This window comes from Schistosoma mansoni, chromosome W (assembly GCF_000237925.1).
Source record: "Schistosoma mansoni strain Puerto Rico chromosome W, complete genome".
In the NCBI taxonomy this organism is placed as follows: Eukaryota; Metazoa; Platyhelminthes; class Trematoda; order Strigeidida; family Schistosomatidae; genus Schistosoma; species Schistosoma mansoni.
The window spans coordinates 14772530-14793884 of NC_031502.1; the positions used below are offsets into that span (position 1 = coordinate 14772530).

General features: G+C 33.7%; 1 protein-coding gene across 1 annotated transcript in view; it reads left to right on the forward strand.

The window, feature by feature from the left end:
- Positions 1 to 10624, forward strand: part of Smp_174910 (importin alpha-related) — a gene marked incomplete at both ends in the record, with an annotated part of 38159 nt that extends 27535 nt beyond the window's left edge. Inside the window, 6 exon segments of the mRNA XM_018788679.1 lie at positions 4234 to 4352; positions 5636 to 5753; positions 6430 to 6491; positions 7462 to 7558; positions 8867 to 8962; positions 10538 to 10624. Coding sequence (XP_018654197.1) covers positions 4234 to 4352; positions 5636 to 5753; positions 6430 to 6491; positions 7462 to 7558; positions 8867 to 8962; positions 10538 to 10624 — 579 coding nt within the window.
- Positions 10625 to 21355: the final 10731 nt, after the last annotated feature.

Sequence of the window (21355 nt, forward strand, 5' to 3'; positions counted from 1 at the left end):
ACCCAGTGATCCCAGCAGATGCGAGCAATATTTTTTAAGACATCTGTGGTCAAATACTGGTAGCTTACGAGTATCTTCTACTCCTAATGGCCACGTTTCACAGCCGTGAAGTAGAACAGAACGAACTGCCGCGCAGTTTACTCGTTCTTTTATTGATAGACGGATATTTCGCCTTCGCCATAGGTGACGTAAGTTAGCAAACACCAGGCGAGCTTTCTGAATTCGCGCAGAGGTTGAGTCAGACACCAACCCATTGGGGTTGATCAGACCCCAAGATAAGTGAAGTTGTCGACGCGTTCGACTACTTCTCTCCCTATCCTCAGTTCAGGTGTTAATGCAGACCGGTCTTGAAGCAACGACTTGCATTCGAAGGGGAGGAAACGCATCCCAAACATCGTGGCATTGTTGCTCAGTGCTACCAAAAGACTTGCATTTTATCAGCGTCTTCACCAAATAGGACTATGTCGTCTGCGTATTCTAAGTCGATAATTGAACCTCCTGGTAGGAGATCAGTGCCAGAGAATTCAGTCAACCAGAGCATTATTTCCAGCAGTAGGTCCATGATGAAATCGAACGAAAATGGAGATACTGGACAGCCTTGCCGGACACCACTTGATGATGCGAAATCAGATGACAGTTCAACCTTAGGCTCTCACTCGACTAATAGTGTTTGAGTAAAGAGCCCTCACAAGGTTTATAAACTTCTGAGGTACACCTTTCAATGACAGATACTGCCACAGAACCTCTCGGTCTACAGAGTCAAATGCTGCTTTTAAGTCAAGAAAGGCTACCACTGTTGGAAGCCGATAAACACGCCTGCGTTCTAAGATCTGACGAATAGTGAATATGTGGTCGATTCAGCCACGACCAGGTCTGAAGCCAGCCGTATTTTCTCGTGTTTGCAGTTCACGAGTCTTTGTCAAGCGTCCGATAATTATTGAGTCTAATAGTTTAGATGCTATATTAGTCAAACTAATCCCTCTATGGTTATCACAGGATGATTTTGACCCATTCATATGTATTGGGACAATTGGTGGTTGCGACCAGTCAGATGGGATTATGTCCAACTCGCAGATTTTAGCTAAAATATTAGCCAACCTAATCGCCGAAACTGGACCATCATACTTAAAGACTTCTGTAGTCAATCCTTCTGGACCAGCTGCTCTTCCTCGTTTCATATTAGCTTTAGCCTTTTGAAGTTCAATTAGAGTCGGGGATGGGGCGCTGCTTCAATGTTTCATTAGGGCTGTTTGGTAATGGTGGGTAGTTGTAGAGTAGCTAAAGGCCAGTTGAACTGCTCCTTAAAGTGTTCCGCTCATCGTTCTAAACGTCTACGCTGAGAGCAGATAAGAGTGTCGTCTTTTTCTGGAGTCGTCTGACCTACACTTGACTTCTCAATTCCAGTTTCTTTTATTAGTCCTAAAAACAGTCTGGTGTTACCTTCAGTTACTGCCTTTCGCATCTGTTTTGATTTCGTTGCTCACCACTGCTCGCGGTCATTCCTTAAACTTTTGGTTAATATACATCTTATTTGTTTTATGTTCTTCATCTTGTTCAGTGCACCATGGGATGAGTTTGCGATAATCTATCAGTGCAATAAACTTGGTAGAATATACTGGTTTTTCATGACTTTTTGGTTCAAGTCATTAATAGATGTCGCATCTGTTTCCACAGCTGTTTGTATATCTACCAAGCAATATCTGGTCAGCCTCATTTTCAGAACTGCCTACGTGTGACCTCAGTTTTTCCTGAAATCTAATTTCGGTTTGCTGGTCACTGAGTTCTACTCTAATGGGTCTTCTTAAGTGACTTTTCTGCGTACATTTAGGCGCAAGCAAATGCGTGCTCGTATTAGAACATGATCCGAGTCCAAACGTGTACTCCAGAACGAACGGCAGTCTGCTGTCAAGCCTCTTCAGAAATGACTGATGGCAATATGTTCTATTTGAGTCCATCGTTGGTTTGGTGCAGGGGTTCTCTATGTTAGAAGATGTCTTTCCTTATGCTTAAAATTAGTGTTTGCGAAAAATAAACGATTGTCTGAGCACAGTTGCAGCAGACGATCACCATTATCTGTTCGCTGAGCCAGAACAGTAATATAACCACCTAAATGTCTTTCTCTTTGGTTTAGGCTACCTACCTGCGCATTAAAGTCACCTACTACGAGTAATATTGTAGTGAACAAGAACTCACGTAAGGACAATCCAATGTAGTTTTTGAACACAAAATTACAGGATTTCTGAGAACTATTCAGTAAATACTTCATTTTTAAACTGTCAATCAATTATCCCAAACTTGAATGTCCCTTCTGCAAAATGTTAATCAATCATCCTAGACTTCATTATTCTTTAGTTTCCACACCAATCACTCTCCGTTCTCGTTCTGTTTTCTTAGATCTTCTGCCACCAGACATTCCACTTTCGATTGATTATACATACTACTTATATCTGTCGAAATCAATAGCACACACCACACTATATGTGATCGTTTAACTTTATGAAGAAGTTGAGAAAGCTTCTGTAAAATTCAGCTTTCACTTCATTCGGGATGCAGTCAGTGGGTTCGTAGGCAGAAACTACGAAAAGGCAGTGACATTTATCCCTATCCTTCCGAGTTCTTAGGAGCCGTTTAACCGAACAGAATATAGGCGGCTGTTAAATGGGATCCATTCTAACAGTGTTCTTTCTGCCCTCGTACTTAGTTCTGTGCCTATACTCGCCAGTCCATGAGAACACGTCATCGGGTCGCCAGATAAACGGAGAGTGTATCTTATCGGCTCTCCGTTTTGGCGAGGTGAGGTCAAGTGAATGACCACACTAGGATGCTGTGTGAGTGTTTTGGAGATATACCATACATCAATGGTACGAGTTTATAGGGTTTTAGCCAAGGGGGTCTGTTGGCTGATTTGCACACAGGGTGTGTACGTTGAAGGCTCCAATATGTAGTTTGGAGCGAGGTTTCAGTAGACTTGGAAAAGGAGGGAGCCGAAATAGGAAGTTTAGAATTGAAAGACGAAGTAAGATGAATATTAAGAATTGAAGAGGGAGATAGATTATGAATACAATGATCTTGGGCGCTGCTATAAGTATGAGGGCGGTTATCACTTCCCGGTCGCTCACACCGTGGAAAGGTTCTTCTAGAGGTACCTGAAAAGGAAATTGGACTAAAAGTGGTCTTAATGACCTGAGAACGTGACCGCAGTGCCCAAGAGACAACTGCTTGAGGTCGGTCACACACGACCTTTTTGTGGGTAATTTCTGTGTTAGCTTCGTACTTGTTGGGGCCGTACTGACGGAAATGGAAATCCGTGGGTAAGGGGAGGTGTTCGTTTTTAGGGTCGACTCTTTCTAACCCCACCCACCCTTGTGGGAAGGCAGCATCGTTGTTATACTGGTTGTCTGAGCGAAACGTTCTATTGCCACCACATCTCTGTACAGTCAGTAGTACGACTTCTCCCTCGGACCTTAGGTTTGCTGCTTTTAGTCTTACTGCTCCTCAACCGACCTGTCTGGCATGGTAGGACCTTGAGGAACGATTGTTTCAGTCAGTATAGCTCGATTAGTTCGTTACGACATATAAGCCTGACTACCACGTCAAGGTAGCAGCATACTGTGCTACTCCTTCTATTCTGGTATTTGGTCTGATAAGTTCATTTCTCTGGCCTAACGGGGTATGTAAACTCGAATGGATGTACATACGTACCAGTTTTTACGTTGTGACTGACTGACATATGATTGATAGATTTTCCTGGGAAGAAATAATAATGTTGACAAAGATACAAATAAACTTAGTTACCCTTGGATAAAAGATTTATTTCAGATTCACTTGTATACAGTGATCATTTACAAGCTTAGATTGTCATATTTAAGTGAGTGTAACCACGGGAAAATATTTTAAAAACATTTTGGAATCGAAATTCTTCAAACTAACATATTTTAGCGAGCTGTTATATGTCACTGAAAGCTTCTTTACTTTAAATAATAACAATTAGATGACTATCTTTTAGAGATTCTAGGCTTTGATTTCTTGATGGTTACTTTGATAACTAATATACTTTAGCGGACATTTACTTCGGTCGCAAATAGATTTTTAAAATTACTAAGTGAGGAAATCAACAGTATAATTGTCTTTTGGATATATATATATATATATACAGAGAGAGAGAGAAAGAGATGGTAAAATATCGTTTCCTTTTATGTTCTAATTACAAGTGTTTACTTAACTATTAACAAGGTTACATTGGAGGAGCATAAAAGACGTTTGGAAGAAATGGAGAAACTAGTCAAACATTTTGACTCTCCTATAGTTAACGAAACTATAAAAAGTGTTCTAAGCTCTGATATTAAAAGTAGGTAAGTATTTATCATTTGATTCACTGATTTTTGTCTGCATAAAATAAAAAAGTTCCGAAACAACACTGAATCATGTGTATTCTTAACATGCGGGTAAACATATTTTAAAACTTGTGCTGTTCTTTCCTAACCCCAAGTTTATTTTGCAGTGACTTTCAATCAAACATGAACATTTAATCTTGGTATCATTAAATAAGCCTATGGTGATATCACTAATCAAAAATCTGTTTTTCTCATTTATAATCATATGAAGTTACTTTCCTGACTGCTTATTAAACTCCCTTGTGCATGACTAATTAATAATAATTTTACAAACTCATGCTCTATAGTGATTTTTTGTCAGGAGTATTAAAAATTTTGAGCAAACTTCAATTCCATCATACTTTACCGTTAATAATATTCGCATTTAAAATTGTGGTAAAATGGAGTGAAACTTCATGTAATTTTGCGTAAATAAGTCCTACCTTTCAGTTACATGCAGATTGGAGTTCTCAGTATTGATCGAAGATTTTTGTTACAAATTAGCACTGTCAAAGCAAATTAGCATGCTATCTGAAACTGACAAGGTTCTTATAAGGTACCCGATTTCACTTTCTGTCAAAGTTTATTTAGGATTTCCATTGCCTTACAGTTACGTTTGACATTCAGAATAAATATGTATTTTTATTAGCCTAAAAAAATGACCAAGGTTGCTAACATCATCTATGCGATTTTTTTATAAGCACTCAGAAATAAGTAAAGATGTGAACAGTATGATTAGTGAACCACAGGTTAAGCGCTCAACGAAATTCAATAACTTGTCTAAATATCAACATCAATAAACTTTTTGTATTGCAGTTCACCAATAACAATGGTGGTATAGTCACCAAATGAGTTTTATGGACGGTGAAATATTTTCGGTGGATTTATTTCGTTCCTGATAAACTACACTAAGTTTACAGTGACCAAGTATTTTTCATTTTTGGAATTAGACTTACTTACGCCTGTCACCACTCGTGGAGGAGCATAAGCCGCCCAACAGCATTCTCCATCCAACCCTGTTCTGGGCAATCCTTTCCAGTTGTTATTCATCCTTTTAATATCCGCTTCTATTTCCTGGCATAATGTGTTCTTTTGCCTTCCTCTTTTCCGCTCCCCTTCTGGAATCCAAGTTAGAGCTTAACTCGTGATGCAGTTTGGTTTGTAGTTAAACGTTTTAATGATTTTATATTTTACTGGTGATTTAATAGATTACAAGTTAAATGTAACAAATCAGTAGGTCTTTTATTCGTTTTATGCTGCAGACATCAACAAAATCGACAATTGCAAAAGCTTTACAATCGTATAATTGAGAAGTTCCTAGGAATCATAGACAAATGGCAGCCTAATTTGAATAATCTTGAAATAAATTCAAATTCAGACGTAAGTTGTATAGACGCTTTCGCTTTGAATATGTGTATTGAGGACGAAAACAAAGAAATAATTACTGTTTCTTATGTTTATACTTCCATTAATTCCAGAAATTATTTAAATTGACTGAACATAGATCAGGTTACGATTGGTGAAATAAATGTTCTAATAAGATTTCGGTGTCCAGTAACTAAGAATCAGTATCAAGTATTGACCCTAATCGAATTAAAAATTTGGAGAGATAAGCTCTATGTTGACATTCATTATTATTACAATAAAAATGTCACATAAGAACCCCAAGTTTTATGGCGAATGACTACTAATACACTAAGTAGATGGATGCCGATTTGTATCCGTGATACAAAATAGATTTGATTATCATAATTTCAGAAAAATCTAGTTTTACCAAATAATCTCTCTTATACACTGAATATCCAATGATTCTCAGTTTTTTTCGGATACTTACGTTGACTTTTTGACTAAGGTGGTTTAATTATCATAGGCCCTTATTATTAGGTTGAATTCGTGAACACTGCTAAAGTAATGAACATTGGTTGATAAGCTGTTAATCTTTTGGAAACAAAAATTTGTGAACTATGATCCCTTATGATTGACTACGTTTGTTATTTATTTGATGAACGGGCTTTCCAAAAATTTGATCATCATTAATTTCTGTATCTATTTTCAGACTGGTGATTTGAACGGGTCTAATCGTTCTGTAAATGAATCGGAAAGCAATAACTCTAAGCTGTAGGTAAAGTTGTTACATTTTTTAAGGAAAGTACTGAGTTTTAATTCTTACTAAAACTTTAGGTGTTCCTTGGTCAGATTTCCCACATAGGCGAAACAGTTGGGTTTGACAATCGGCAGTCTGTCAAATTTTTTTCTACCTTAGACCCGGAATACTCAGAATGGTAGTTGGTTTAAAAGTTGTAGAAAGTAGTGTTGTCCGTAATTGCTGTTATACTTTCTTTCAGAAATATAATATAATCTGATTATCTGAATTCAATGGTGCCTATTTAGTTTCGATGACTTATTAAATTCTACAAATTTTGCACTTGAAAATCATTTTCTCATAATTAAGTCCAAGTTTTTTTAACTTGTTAGAATAATAATACTTCTAAATTAATTCAGACCAATGACGAATAAAGATAATGTGTTATGTGAAATTCTAACCATAATATTTTTGGGCAAACTCTTTATATTATCCAAAGTTCCACAAGGTTTATACGAACATTATAATCTTTATTTATAACTGATTTAGTCTGTAGCAACTAGTCATTAAGCACGTTAATAGTTATGTGTTAATAGGGCTACGTTGTCCAAACTAAAAGAAACTATTATAAAGTATGATACTTTTTGTCTAATTGGCGATAAAGTTGTAGAATCGTTTTAATTACCCAAGTCAACAAAAAGTCGAGTGTTAATGCTGAAATTACCAAAAGGTTCTTAACAAAACTTAATACTAACGCTTTGGTCCGTATTAGCTTTGTGGCTAGCAAAAATTTATTGATATGAAACTGGACATAAAACTACTACTGGACTTATCAAATTTATCTAAGCATAACGTTCACAATTATATTTGTACAGTGTTACTAAAATTTGCTCATTTTTAGACATTACAGAGTAGATTCATCCTTTCTTCGTATAACAATCTCCAATTTATTACTTGATCTTCTTTACTGTAGTAAAATTTGCTATTGTCTCCTTTCGATTGTAGATCACAGCTCTTACTTTTATTACACAAAGATATAATTCATTTACAAACAAAATTAGAAAATCAACCAATAAAGTATGATGAAACATCTATTGTGAAGGTGATTTCATTTCTTACTTTTAAAACAGCCATCCAGTCTTTTATTTTTATGTCAGTGTTTAGAGAGTGTTATCGAATGAAAAATATTCGATTAAGGGTAACAAAGCGAGTTCAGTCTCTAATTTAAAAATACCTTTAATTTACTATGTTCATAATATTTCAGTGAAACATTATGATCGTATTTAACTGAATATGAATCACCCAATTTCACCCACAAGGATTCAATTTTCCTTAACTGTTGAATATAAATTTTTCTTGTAAAAAAACGTTGAAAGTAAACAATTCTATAGCTTAGTTACTACCAATTACATGTAGTAATTTTGACCTACCTAACGGTCTTTCACCATAATCTGATTGAAAGTATTCTGCCATCAGAAATAGGAAGTCGACTACGTCTTGATGAATAAGTTTTGATACTACACAATCTCGCCCATTGTTTACTGTAATATTTGGATTTAGAACTTTAATCAAATCATTGTTTTGCTCAAGTTTGTGAAATCTAGATCGTATATAATCAACTGTGCAAATTTAACAGTTAGTACTGAAGTCAACCATTGGGTTTTTGATGTATGATAGACTATCATTAACAATTCAGTTAATCTCTCATCAGTGTTTACTTCCTGTGGACCTCCTTCTCCTTACATGTTAAAAATACTGAACAATGTGAACCAGAATATTGTTTAAATTTCCTATTTCCTTAATTATGTGAACAGTAAAGTCTCGGTATTAGACATCGTTTATGACGAATTCCACAATTATATAGATTCAGTTCAAACATAGGGATGAAAGATTCGTCCCAATTTAAAGTTCATCTTCTATGCATTGAAAAAAGGAAATTTTGTTATATAACTGGCCGATAGGAAACATGTACTATTCCAGATATCATCCCATAGAGAGATTAGGACAACAAAAAACGATTAAATGAAGGATTGTAAGTCAGTATCAGTATGGTGTATCTGAAATATTTACTAAAATTAATAAAACTGACCAAGTGAGATATCATATCTATTGAAAATGACTTTTATAAAAATGGTTAGGCTTGAACTGGTGAATCCCTATAGCTTAACTCAAACTTTAATCCTGTTCTTTTGAAAATGTAGATAATCTTGAATTATGAATCCAGTGGTGGATGGTGACAAGGATTCAGCTATTGATTGATTTACATTCCCGTTTAGATTTATTTATAATAAGAGACTTGGATTAAGTTAGACATTTAAACAAGGAAAGTAATCATGAGAAATCTGTAAAATTAAAGAGTGTATACGTCCTCATTTTTCCTGTTCCTTTGTATTTCACTGGTGTTTTTCAGAATGCACAAAAACCCTTGGATTTCAGAACACTAGCTGAATCAATTCTGGTAGTGAAAATCAATCTGGAGTTGAAAATTAACAAATTGGAAAGTCAGGTGAGGCTATTTTTCTATTAGTATTAACTTTACCAAGTTCACTTGCATGAAATGGTTTAGTTCACTATCATGACAGAGTAAATGAGAAAGGTTACGGTAATGCCTCCTAAAATATGTAGTAGAAGTAGAGCATTGCGTAAGTTCCTTTTTTTGCATATAACTCTTTCTATGCATTTTTGATAAAGTTTCAGCAATCTTTTTACAAAGATTCGTTTAAGTCAAAAATCCCTTATCTATCTGTTAGGTGTCCTCTTACTGCGGTTCTTACGCATACATCTGTTCTTTGTGGACTAAGTGAGCAAATTTTATTAAAACTACGTGGATTGGACTCAGACAACAACCGATGTACCTGACTTTAAAGCAGATAGTGAGATAAATCAATATTGAATTAGTCAGATATCAGAGATTAATTTCTCCTCTTAGTAGATTAACATATCATGAATATATTTTATCATTTCTGTCATAATCGTGACTTAGTTTTATTAACCATAGCTCTCACCCCTTTACTTCGCTGCATGTATCTCTTAAGTTAAACCGATTCGTCTACTTATGTACTTTTTCTGACTATATTTCATCTTCAAGTGTGTCATAAAGTTTTATACAGTCTATATTCATGATAGTTCATCTCTGTCTAGTCTCAAAATTATTTTCTGATTCTTTTAATTCTTTTCAGTCTTAATAAAAATAATGCTATCTAACTTTTGTTGATTTTCGTTTTTCGATGAGCATTTTCGTGATTATCTGGAGAATCGTTAATGACCATTGAGGATTGGCGTTTTGTCTTGTTTACAGACACATGTGATGGAATCAGTGGCCTACATTTTACTTCCAATCAATTTATAGTTCAGAGAGACAAATCCCTATTATAATGATAGAAATTCATCTCAAAGCGGTTTTTGCATTAAATGTCTGCTTATTTCTTGTTATTAAGAAATATATTACAGACTTACAGTGTACAAGGTGTTGATGTTTAGAGTTGTTCGGATTCGAAAATTCAATGCCTAGAAAGAGATCTTTCTAAACCACTTCATTTTTTTCATAATTATTCTTCTGTTCACTTAACGAAATTATTATTACGAATAAACATAAATGAGCAACTGAGAATCACTGGCAAGCATTTTACGACTTGTAATTGAATAAAATGTATCATAAGAAGGGTAGCGCAATATAATAAATATATTTATATTTATTTTCTAATTATTAAAGGCTTGCATTTTTCGTTTACTCTAATAGTCTTGCAAATAATAGGGATATTATCGTCCATTTATACTTTTTGGAGCTAATACCGTATTAAGAAGACCAAAGCACACATTTCCTCTTTTTTCAGAGCAATCGTCAGAAGATGATCTGACGTGATGACAACATTTAAAATTGTTTAAAAGTTGTACATGACTACAGTAAAATTTAGAAATCTCAAGCTGACCCAATGAGGACAAGCAGTTTGTGCACAATTAAATATGTGTGTGTTGGAAATATTAACTTTTTTCAGTTTCTCAATTTTCTCTTTCACTCATTCCAGATATAAAAATGATTTTATGTTAGTTATCCTTAAATTACCCTTATTTTCTTCACTAGCTTAATTTGGAACGTGATAAGATTCACACCGAAGTTGGTAAACTGAAAGAAATTTGTGATCGCTTCAAAACAAGAGGAGATACATAAATCTAAAAGTTTGATTATTCATTTGTCTGTGTTGTACCGATTAATAAAAGTGTAGTAAATCAACTTTTTCTATTTTTATACGCCTTAATTTAAAGAAAGTTTACTCTTTTTCACATACACCTGGCTGTAAGTATTCACATTTTTAAATGAATTTCCACTGGAGATGATCAGTGAAAAATTTTCCACTTTAAGCATAGAATTTATTTCCATCAAGACAAATTTCACATCACATGCTAAAAATATTCGTTTGTCTCAGTTTCCGCATTTTCCTTTTTTTTACATAATTCCAAAACTATATTAGTCGGTAATACTTTGAGGCTTAGGAATACACTTTGTTCATTTCCATTGTCAATGAAAGGTGAATTGTCTGATAGTATCCTCAATGAAAATACTATAAGTAATGAGAAAAACTGACATGATTATGTCCGAAAAAGTTTTACCTTGGATACAGTTTTTAAACTGAAGTTGAACGTCCTTCATTTTTCATTCATCACAAAAAAATGGAATAGATATAAAAATTACTGAAACTATTTTTTGGGCAATAAGCTAATCTGTAGCTTCATCATGTATTTATAATCAAACGAATTGATTTGTAAATGCAAAGTAGTGGTTCTAGTTGAATAAGTTTTGCTACTAGTTAATACATTCTTCGGTAGAGTCATGTTGATAAGGGCAACATTTTGAAGCTTGGTTACTTATTGATGCTTATTCATCAGCCGCGAATTTTCCAACCTTGTAGGAATCTTAGTTGCTATAGGGACTCCACCTAAATTGGGTTGATAATCACTATGGAGACCCACACATTGACCATCATCAAACAATTGCAGTGAATAAATCAATAATGTGTGTCAACGAAAAGGATATAATAGGCTTGACTAATATTATTTTGCTTCTTACTAGTTAATAAACCGTCTTGATGTATAATTATTTACTGGTTATTTTGAGCAAGTCTTAAGTAAGACGGAAGATGTATCCTGAATCCCATCACTAGCTACTAAGAGAATTTGATCAAAAAGTACCATTTGATTTTCGAACTATTTATAAGTAGTTTAGAATTATGTAAATATGCACTTTAATCATGATGTCTAGTAAAGTTTGTAATCAATAGTGATTTTATTTTCCGTACTCAGGAAATAAAGTAATAATGAGAGGATTCGAACGAAGAACATCTAAAAATTGTAACTCATTAAAAGTTGCAATTCATTGTAGTATCGGTTTATATGTTAAGCCCATATACTTTATTCTAACTTCTGAACAAGCCAATTCACCTATCTATCATGAGTCATATTTTGATCTTGTTAATTATTCGCTTATTAACCTTGACTACTTTTTATATGAGCGTATATGTGTGCACACTTCGTATCTTATTCATCATATGTCTGTCATTCGTTTTGTCTGATTATGAATATTGAGTAATGCTTGCTCATAGCGAGTTGGCTTCCTCGCCATCTCCAATACGCATTATCTTTCGCTTCGCCCTCGAGTTGGCTTCCCAGCCATCTCCACTATGCATCATCTTTGCTTCGCTCGCTTACACTTGCTCATGTGCCCACAGCTTTCTAATCTGCATCATTGATCAATAAAAATGTAGTTGCCGCTTCCTTTTGCCTTCTGATTTTATACACCGTTCAGGTTGGTATAATAACGGTTATCGAAGTGAACTATTATTGAAGCACGGCACTACATCATAAAATTCATTTATTTGAAATAGAAACATTTGATCATTCATAGCTAACTATTAATTGATAACAAACTGTGAAAACCAAAAGGAAATAACTTTGAAATCAGGAAACTAATTGATCAATGATATACGGAAATACTCTACTTGAGAATCCATAAGACTTATAAATGAACCATTAAAATGACTTTAACATAAAGCCGTAACAAAAAGAATATAAAAATACTCGAAAAATATTACAGAGATCAAAAAGGCAAATTAGAAAATCACTAAACATTTCCATTGAGACATTAAAAGTATAAGTTGGGCAGAAAAAAAATTTACTTAACTAAAAATTGGCAATCGACTGAAATTTGGTAAATGAGAACTGTGGGACAACAAAACGGGATACTTGTTTAATAAAAAGAGACGAAAAATATCACAAGGAAAAGAAGGCGGATTATATATGGAGGTTAGATAACCGGAAGTAAGTAAAGCGAAGAAAATAAAGTGTGATCAGTCATTATTTACTCAGTAGCATCATTCGAATTGTAAACAAGATGTACAAACCGTGTTTCATCGCGTAATCTCATCCATTTATATATTTATATTTTATAAGTAGAAATCCACATAGATATATTTGTGTATGAATGTATCTGTATATATGACGAACGATAACTGCAGACCTTTTGTATTTTATCCCCCCACCTAGCGAAGAATTTTAGATTTAGGAAAGTTGCATAACTTTACGTCCTGATGAGAGATATTTTCATCTTTTATTGTTACAATATTTATATCTTCTTAAATAATCGTTCTCTTATTTAAATGTTATTCCAATCTTCATTTATATTCAAAATATTTAGGATTATTGGGATAATGTTTTGATGTTTTTTGTATGAAGAATGTTTGAATCTATCTATTGTCAAATTTGACATTAGTGGAATAACTTTTTAATCGGTTAATGCTCAGTTGCATTGAGGGAAGTTTAATCAGCCCTCAGCTATCAAGCCAAATCTAAGGTTAAACAATTCCTAATGAGCTTATCTCATGAAATATCTGTTTTTAAATGTGATGTATGCAAATGTGAGATCCCAGTATTAAACATTCTGCCACGAAAGTGATGCTTTACGAGTGATTACTACCATGAAATTTTGAACGTGATATGTAACCGATTTGGTTCTTACGTATTTTCGATTACTACCTAAATGACAGTGAATTTCGGAGTATGTATACATTTTCGCTCTAAACTTGCTCATTTAGATAGTTTTCTCAATGCAAATTTAGCTTAACGCCTAAATGAGCCAGCTACTAGAACTTAAGTTAAAATAAACATACACCACACTTAGTTAACAGTATATCGTTTACTCATTGTGTCAATGAAGAAAATTCGGTAAGAAAAATTTTTGTGAAGATAAATTTCCCCTTTAACGAGTATGAAGATGGTGAAGAATAAATTCAAAACGTGGAGGTTCTGTAAAAAAATAATTAAAAATATTAGAAGAATGTAGCGAGTAGTAATATACAGTGTATGAAAAATTAAGTGTTGTGGCTATGGCAGAATAAAGGTTCGCACATAGTTTGGAATAAAAAATTGTTAACGTTTCTTCACTGTACATGCTACTAATTTGTGCTGACTCCGAACTTATTCACTGACTATTTAAATGATTGGGAAGGATATATCTGGTTGGGCAGTATGACCAGGATTGATGAGATGTCTCGCTACTGAGCTACTGATTATTCAACATCCTCATTTTGAAAGTTACATAGGAAAATATCCGAAGGTGTGTTTGGAGAGGTCTCATTTTTTGAGGCCGTCGTGAAATTACTTTACAACAGCTAGTGAACTTATAAATACACATTGCTGCGGTTTGATGTGAGTTTATCTTTGATACATCTAAAATTGACAGGGTGATTGGAGAATGCAATACGAAGCTTACTAGCTTTAAATGTTTTTCCCAATGACTTCAGCCAGTTTTGTAGAATTTCAGCTTCAGATTATTCTCTGAACTCAATGTTAATGAAGAGAATTTCCTTTTGAACTGTAGGTTGGTGTTTTTCTTCTATGTTCCTCTCATTGTAAATATGCTGATAGCCGTTTATGGTACACACCTATCACTGCTGGAGTAGTTACTCATCTGTTGTGTCTTCAAAAAATATTCATCTAGCCATTGTGGATAAAGTGTGAATCAGATTTTTATTATTGCTTAATAGAGCCCAGCTATAAAATCCGTATATTGGCCATTCCAAGCTGGTTTTCTGTAAATAAAGTTCTATATTGAACTATCTGTGCTTTTCATCAGTATATCAATCAAATGAAGTCTGGATTTTACCTTTGCTTACAATCTGAAGTTAATTGACTGGTAACAACAATTGAGTTATTCCTGTATGATATTGAGATCAGTGTCACCAACATTTCTTTCGTGTAAATTAAAGCTATTGGCTGTTGTTGAAGTATTCTCCTGTTTGGCCATGTAACAATCCGCGGTAAGAAGGCTAAGTGGTGAATGCACTGCTACGTTATCAGTTTGTCTGTGGAAGTCAATATTAAGTGTAAACTAAACATTTAAGGTAAACCGTAAGAGTAATTTTTTATTTAGTGGTTTTGCTACGTCTCATGAGATTACGATATCACCTAAAATTGGCGAATGGAATGAAGGGTCAGTAACATGATAATAGGACAAGTTAAACTATCCATTGAGCCCCAGCCCCGCTAACAAGAGAGTGAAGATCAGATTCAGTCAGTAGAAAAGTATATATATAGTCGGAAACATGAACAAACAGGCGCACAACTCAAGCGTATATATACAGCGCAAAAATGTCACAAAATAGCATACTAAAAGAGGAAATTAACCAATGACGATTCAGGTCCTTCCAAGTGGGAAATGCCACCTGAAGGTAAAAGTGGGTGCTTTGGCGCGAAAAGGAGAAATTCAGATTTTTAAAATAGAATAACCGAAAATAAGACATTCACCAAAGTATTTCTGGGGATCCAGCCTCCACACCTTTTTTGGAACACATGACAGTTATTGCTCTTGATATAATTGCATAAGAAAAAATGTTTTCATCAGAACATTTGAGGAAAGCGAAGCCATAACTAATACAATTCATTTTGCTATTAACTTGATGCCAGTAAATGAATAAGCAAAATTAAATTATTGAGGTGATTTTGAGCAGGTTGTTGAATTTCCGCTAGTTACAAATTTGTGCACAGTAGATAAGGGCATTAAGGATCATTTATGAAGAAACTATTCACCTAATTCTCGTGTAAGTTAACAATTATAAACAATAAATGTATATCACTATCGACACGAGATAATCTATTATTCAGCTTCACAATAATGTCTCAAAGTATTGCTGAGATTTTAAAAAATTACATATTAGAATCCACCAGCTTGTACTAAATGGCTGTAGTATGTAAGTTCTAAGTGTTAATGTTAGATATTCTGCAGACGCAGGTGTATTATAATGTGCTTTGGATAGAGGTGAACGTTCACGAACAACTATTCACTAGCACTTTGCTCACATGATGAATACGGCGGTTCTTGTCTGCCAATTAATTTGTTCAAATAAAATGATTTTCAACTAAGACACAAAGGATTAAATCAAAAAGAATATTTGAGCGAACAATTGTTCTCAATAACTTCATCATCAAGCTCTACATTGATAAGTCCATAATTATGATATTTTACAAAGGTCAAAATAAGTCATGTATTAATGAATTTGACAATGTTATATGTCTACTCGAAAAAACTTTTCAAAGGACGTTTCACGCCGCCAAGTTACTCATAATTTACTCAACAAAACTGGTACTTATACAACAAATCAAGGATAGGTTACCAATGATGGGCCCCTCCATGTTTGTATAGCAATCCAATTGCTCCTGTTGAGCTAATTACATAGGCCGTACTCAGAGGGCTTTATCCTTGTATGTTCGTGAACATTTACCAGCATGGTTGGGAAAAGGAATCACTAAATAGATTAACAGTACCAATTCTTTCTCACTTGGTAGATAATAAACATCATATTAAAATAGGTGAAGCTTTCTCAGTTTTATCACGGGTTCCAAAGAATCTATCTCAAGGGGCTAAATAACGGCTAATCTAAATTGCTCAAGCCATCTAGATCAATTCCAGTAAACCAAACTTATATATCATGAAGAGGTATATTCAGCCTCTATGTTTACATGGACTCACGACTGGATCACCTGTTACATAAACTGGATACTGTAAACCTCTTGACCATTCTAATTCCTTTTATGTCTATATCTTTCTTAATCTGTACATTCATCTTTTTCCTGATTCACATAAATTCTTTTTTATTGTAATTATCTTGATAACACCTCTTATTACATATTAAATTTACACAACGATATTACCTCGATTAACAAGATGAAATTCTCTTACTGTGCACTTTACTCACATGATTTCTTATTTTGTTATATTGCTATTGTACTGATTATGACTTAATACTTTACTCCAAATCATTCTGATCTTTATTAAATGACTTTTCTAATTTACAAATAACACAATTTTGAAGTAATTATAGCATAACAGATGCGAACGTTCACTATTATTAACATATAACATTGTCAAATTCACTAATGCATGTGACTTGTTCTGACCTATGTAAAATATCATAATTATGGACTTATAACTGCAGAGTGTAGCAGTAAATGAATCGTCAAAATCAATATCTCTGTATGTGTTCGACGTTAGATGCTGACTACATTATTTTGATGGACTCACCTAGTTGATGGCGCTCGGTCAAGCATCAGCACCGGATCACGAGTTTGAACGGCATGCGCAACATCTGCAATCACTAGCCAGTTTAGATCATTCACTTCTCCATATATTGATAATCTATCAAATATATCTTCCGACCTCCTCGCTTCTGACATTTGATTTTACTGAGTGGGTGTGATTCCATTATAGAAATTGTTACTGGTAAAGTGTTGTCAAAATACAATACCTGTGGTATCTTCAAGAGCTTGATGATGAAATTATTGAAAACAATTTTTCTTTCAAATATTCATAATTTTCGAATATTCTATGGGGATTTTCAAATAACTAATTAATTAATATTTGAAAATACCAGGCGAACATAATGTTTTTTCATTAAAAATTATGTGATGTGAATAAAAGTCTTGTAGAAGACCCAAAATACTTGTTGTTAACTCGGTGAGAAATAGTACAATGGATAGAAATCTGTAGTGGTGTGGTGTATGCTCCTTATGTTTGTCGACATAAGTCGTATGTAACGCCAATTAGATGTAGAAAGCCTGGCAGCAGATGGCTAAGAAGATCGAGTTGAAGAGAATAGAATGAGAAATAGGAAAAGATTGTGATGTGAAAGAATTATACAGAATGTGAAGGACAAACGGTGGAAATTTGTGAATGAAATAATCAGTGTATGGTTCTTATGGTTGACCAAGAAACTCACCTGAGTTCACCTCCATTACAGTGGTACAAATGAAAAACATCTGGAAGAGCAGTCTTATCTACACTGGCAAGTCACTAGAATCTTAGGTTATATAAACATTTATCCCACTCTGTGAATCAAGTCTTATTTAAACATAGGAACAATTGGTCAAATATATGAACACATCACTTAATAGTAGATTTGTAACACACCCTGAAAGTTAGATTGTGTGATAGAATATCAATTTTCTGAAGAAAATGATGCAACCGGAATCGCGAGCTTGCTGATATTGGCTATAAACTGTTCAAGAAAAACACAACCAATATTCACTGTTCCTTGAAATTTTATAGACTTGAAATAGTTGGAAATTGGAAATACTTCGAAAAATTAATAAATCAATCAACGACAAGCTTCAAATATCTAGAATGAAGTGTTGTAAAATATCTCGGCAAATCATATAAATTAGGCTTGAAAATCTTAACTAGCATGGAACCTCTTAGTGAACCGTATAAATGTTTCAAATGTTCAATCACTTCTGATTCAAAGTTCAGTTTGATTTTGCTGTCAAGTTCCTCTACTTGACCACAAAATATTAGGTATCAAAATAAAGTGTGATCAATCATTATTTACTCAGTAGCATCATTCGAATTGTAAACAAGATGTACAAACCGTGTTTCATCGCGTAATCTCATCCATTTATATATTTATATTTTATAAGTAGAAATCCACATAGATATATTTGTGTATGAATGTATCTGTATATATGACGAACGATAACTGCAGACCTTTTGTATTTTATCCCCCCACCTAGCGAAGAATTTTAGATTTAGGAAAGTTGCATAACTTTACGTCCTGATGAGAGATATTTTCATCTTTTATTGTTACAATATTTATATCTTCTTAAATAATCGTTCTCTTATTTAAATGTTATTCCAATCTTCATTTATATTCAAAATATTTAGGATTATTGGGATAGTGGTTGAGAAGTCTTATTGGTTGATATTTGTTTTCTTTTTTTTTTAATATTTCAGATTTCGTTTAGGTATTTAAACTGCAACTTTTGAAAGATTTAAACATATTGTTTGCTACATTGTTGTAAGTTACTACTGTACTTTTTAAGATTCGTTCTGTTTGTTTTCTTTCAGAATGAACCATTTTATTTTATTTATTCTAGGAATAAAACATCATCTTTTAAACTATCAATCCTTAGATGAATTTCAACTGTATTCTAGAGCACATTTTCCATAAATTCCCACTAGCATTTTCTAGACTTATATCTACCTTATTACTGACAAATCAGAAACAGAATTTGTAGGAAATTAGAATAACATGCTTTTGCAGTTTATTTCATAGAGTGATTATAGTTAGACTACCATAGAAAAGCATAATTCACTGGACAGCTTTTTTGTCCTTATGTAAAACTTTTTGGCTATATTCGTTGACGCCACGTCCACGGTTCAATACCTTTCGCACTCATGTTATTTCCCTTTATTTTAGTAAAAGCGAGTATTCAATCATCATGTGAGTTTTATACGGGAAGTTCACCCCTCAAACTAAGGCTCATAAGTCTGTGGACGCCCAAATTTGAAGTATTTGCAACCAAACTTTAACCTCCCGAACTAACTTTGTTTTTCCGTGTTTGCATCCTGAACATAATATCAATAATGCCGATGTTCACTAACAAAGTTGTTATTATGATTTATTTTGAAGATTACTTAAGAATTCGATGCTTATTTATAAATTTCTATTTAGAATAAACGAACTATTTGGTACACTTTTGTACGTCGGTTGATTTACTAGATAAGAATTTAAGAGATTTTTTGCTTTGAAGTAACTACTTTAACTGTATAATCCTGTAGTAACAACAAAGGAGTGTTATAAGCGAAGATGGTTGGTGACTAGCAATGGAATTCAGGACGCGCGTTTAAACCTATTCGGGATTTTTCAGTTAGGTGTACCTGCATCCCAGAGTTGATGTTCACTTCGGGGCTCGAACTAAGTAACTTTCGCTCCAAACGCCAATCAATTGCAGTCCTAAACATCTCTGGAAAAATTCGGGCAAACAATACCAAATGGAATTAAAAAGGAGTGTTTTTATTTCTAACGTACTTCTGCTAACTGCTGACTGAAAAAGCGTAATTCAATAAACAGTTTCCGCTGTTCTAAAGGCTAAATTGGAATGGATATGTCGATGATACACAGATTAGCGTGAAAGTTTTTTTCCAACTAAAATCCTAATTACGTCGCTAAAGAAAGTCACTGGTAGTCCAGTATTGAGCAATTTCAATCTTATTGTGAAAACGACAAGTTCCATACCATTTGAATACTACATATATTCAGTGACTTGAAGTAGCATTTTTTTTTTAAAAATAACAATAACTAAGAGACTGGCAGAAGTCAAAAGGATTCATTTAAAGACGTCACTACAAACGTATATCTTAAGCTTATTGGCCACCTGAATGATTATAGCTTATTCAATCTGGTTATGAATAATATTTCCAACTGAATTCTTCAGAAATTTCACTGTAATTAGATTATTTTATCCGCAAGAAATTTTATTCAAAAAGACAATCAGAAATAAATTTTATTTTGGATACATTTGTATGATATTAATGCATTAATCATTTCTAGTTGTGAAGACAAATTAAATTATCTGCTCATAGGGGAATATTACTTAATGGTGAAAACCACAACAAACAAATTAGGCTGTTTTATGGTGTATTTTTTTTAGCTCTCAACACTCAATAACTGATTTAATTGACAATCCGAAATTTTATCACAAGCATTTCAAACTGAAATGATCTCTACAGAATCTGATTTGCGGAGACAGCTGGATGAGAATGTTAGAAGTGAAGCTGATGAATCAACGAAAGAAGAATGTCCCTACATAAATGCTGTTCAAAGTCACCACCAAAATGTTCAAGAAATGAGCATCATTATATCACTAGTTAAGAATATGAATGACATGAAATCGATTATAAGTATTTTCACAGTAAGTTATTTGTATTGAATCTTTTCGCTCCTGAATTTTGTAGTATGCATAATTCGAGCAATATTGTTACAATGCCTAATATTAAACATCCTCTAATTTGTGGGCATGTGATTTGTAGTCTGATATTTTGTTTATTTGTACTGAGGCGTTTTTCACCTGACTATACTCAGAATACTCTCAGATACCTAGCCAATTAATTGGACAATCATATAGGTTGAAAGGTTTTTACTTATTTACGAATTAGCTTACAGATAGTAAAACTAAATATTTTGATAAAGCAATGACAAGACAGAGTCATCCGAAAAAAATATGATGCATGTCCACCACATATTTCGAACAATCTGATCATACATACACGTGTCAAGTTGTTTATATTCGAGGACAAATTTAAGTCAGGTAGATAAGACTTCAATAAATATAAACTGATAAGGAGAAGTAATATAATATGTCACACCACCTAAAACCATAAAACGGCTTTAGTAACCTTTAAATCATTTTACGGCTTATGGCGCTGTATTTGCTTTAAAACTAAATATCTTATGTTGGATTAGATAATATACAAAAGATGGACCAATTGTTTCAGATTAATGCGTTCAATATCTTACACAAAAGATTTCAGTCAATCCAGGTGTTTAAGTATGCTTCATTTTGACAATAGAGTATT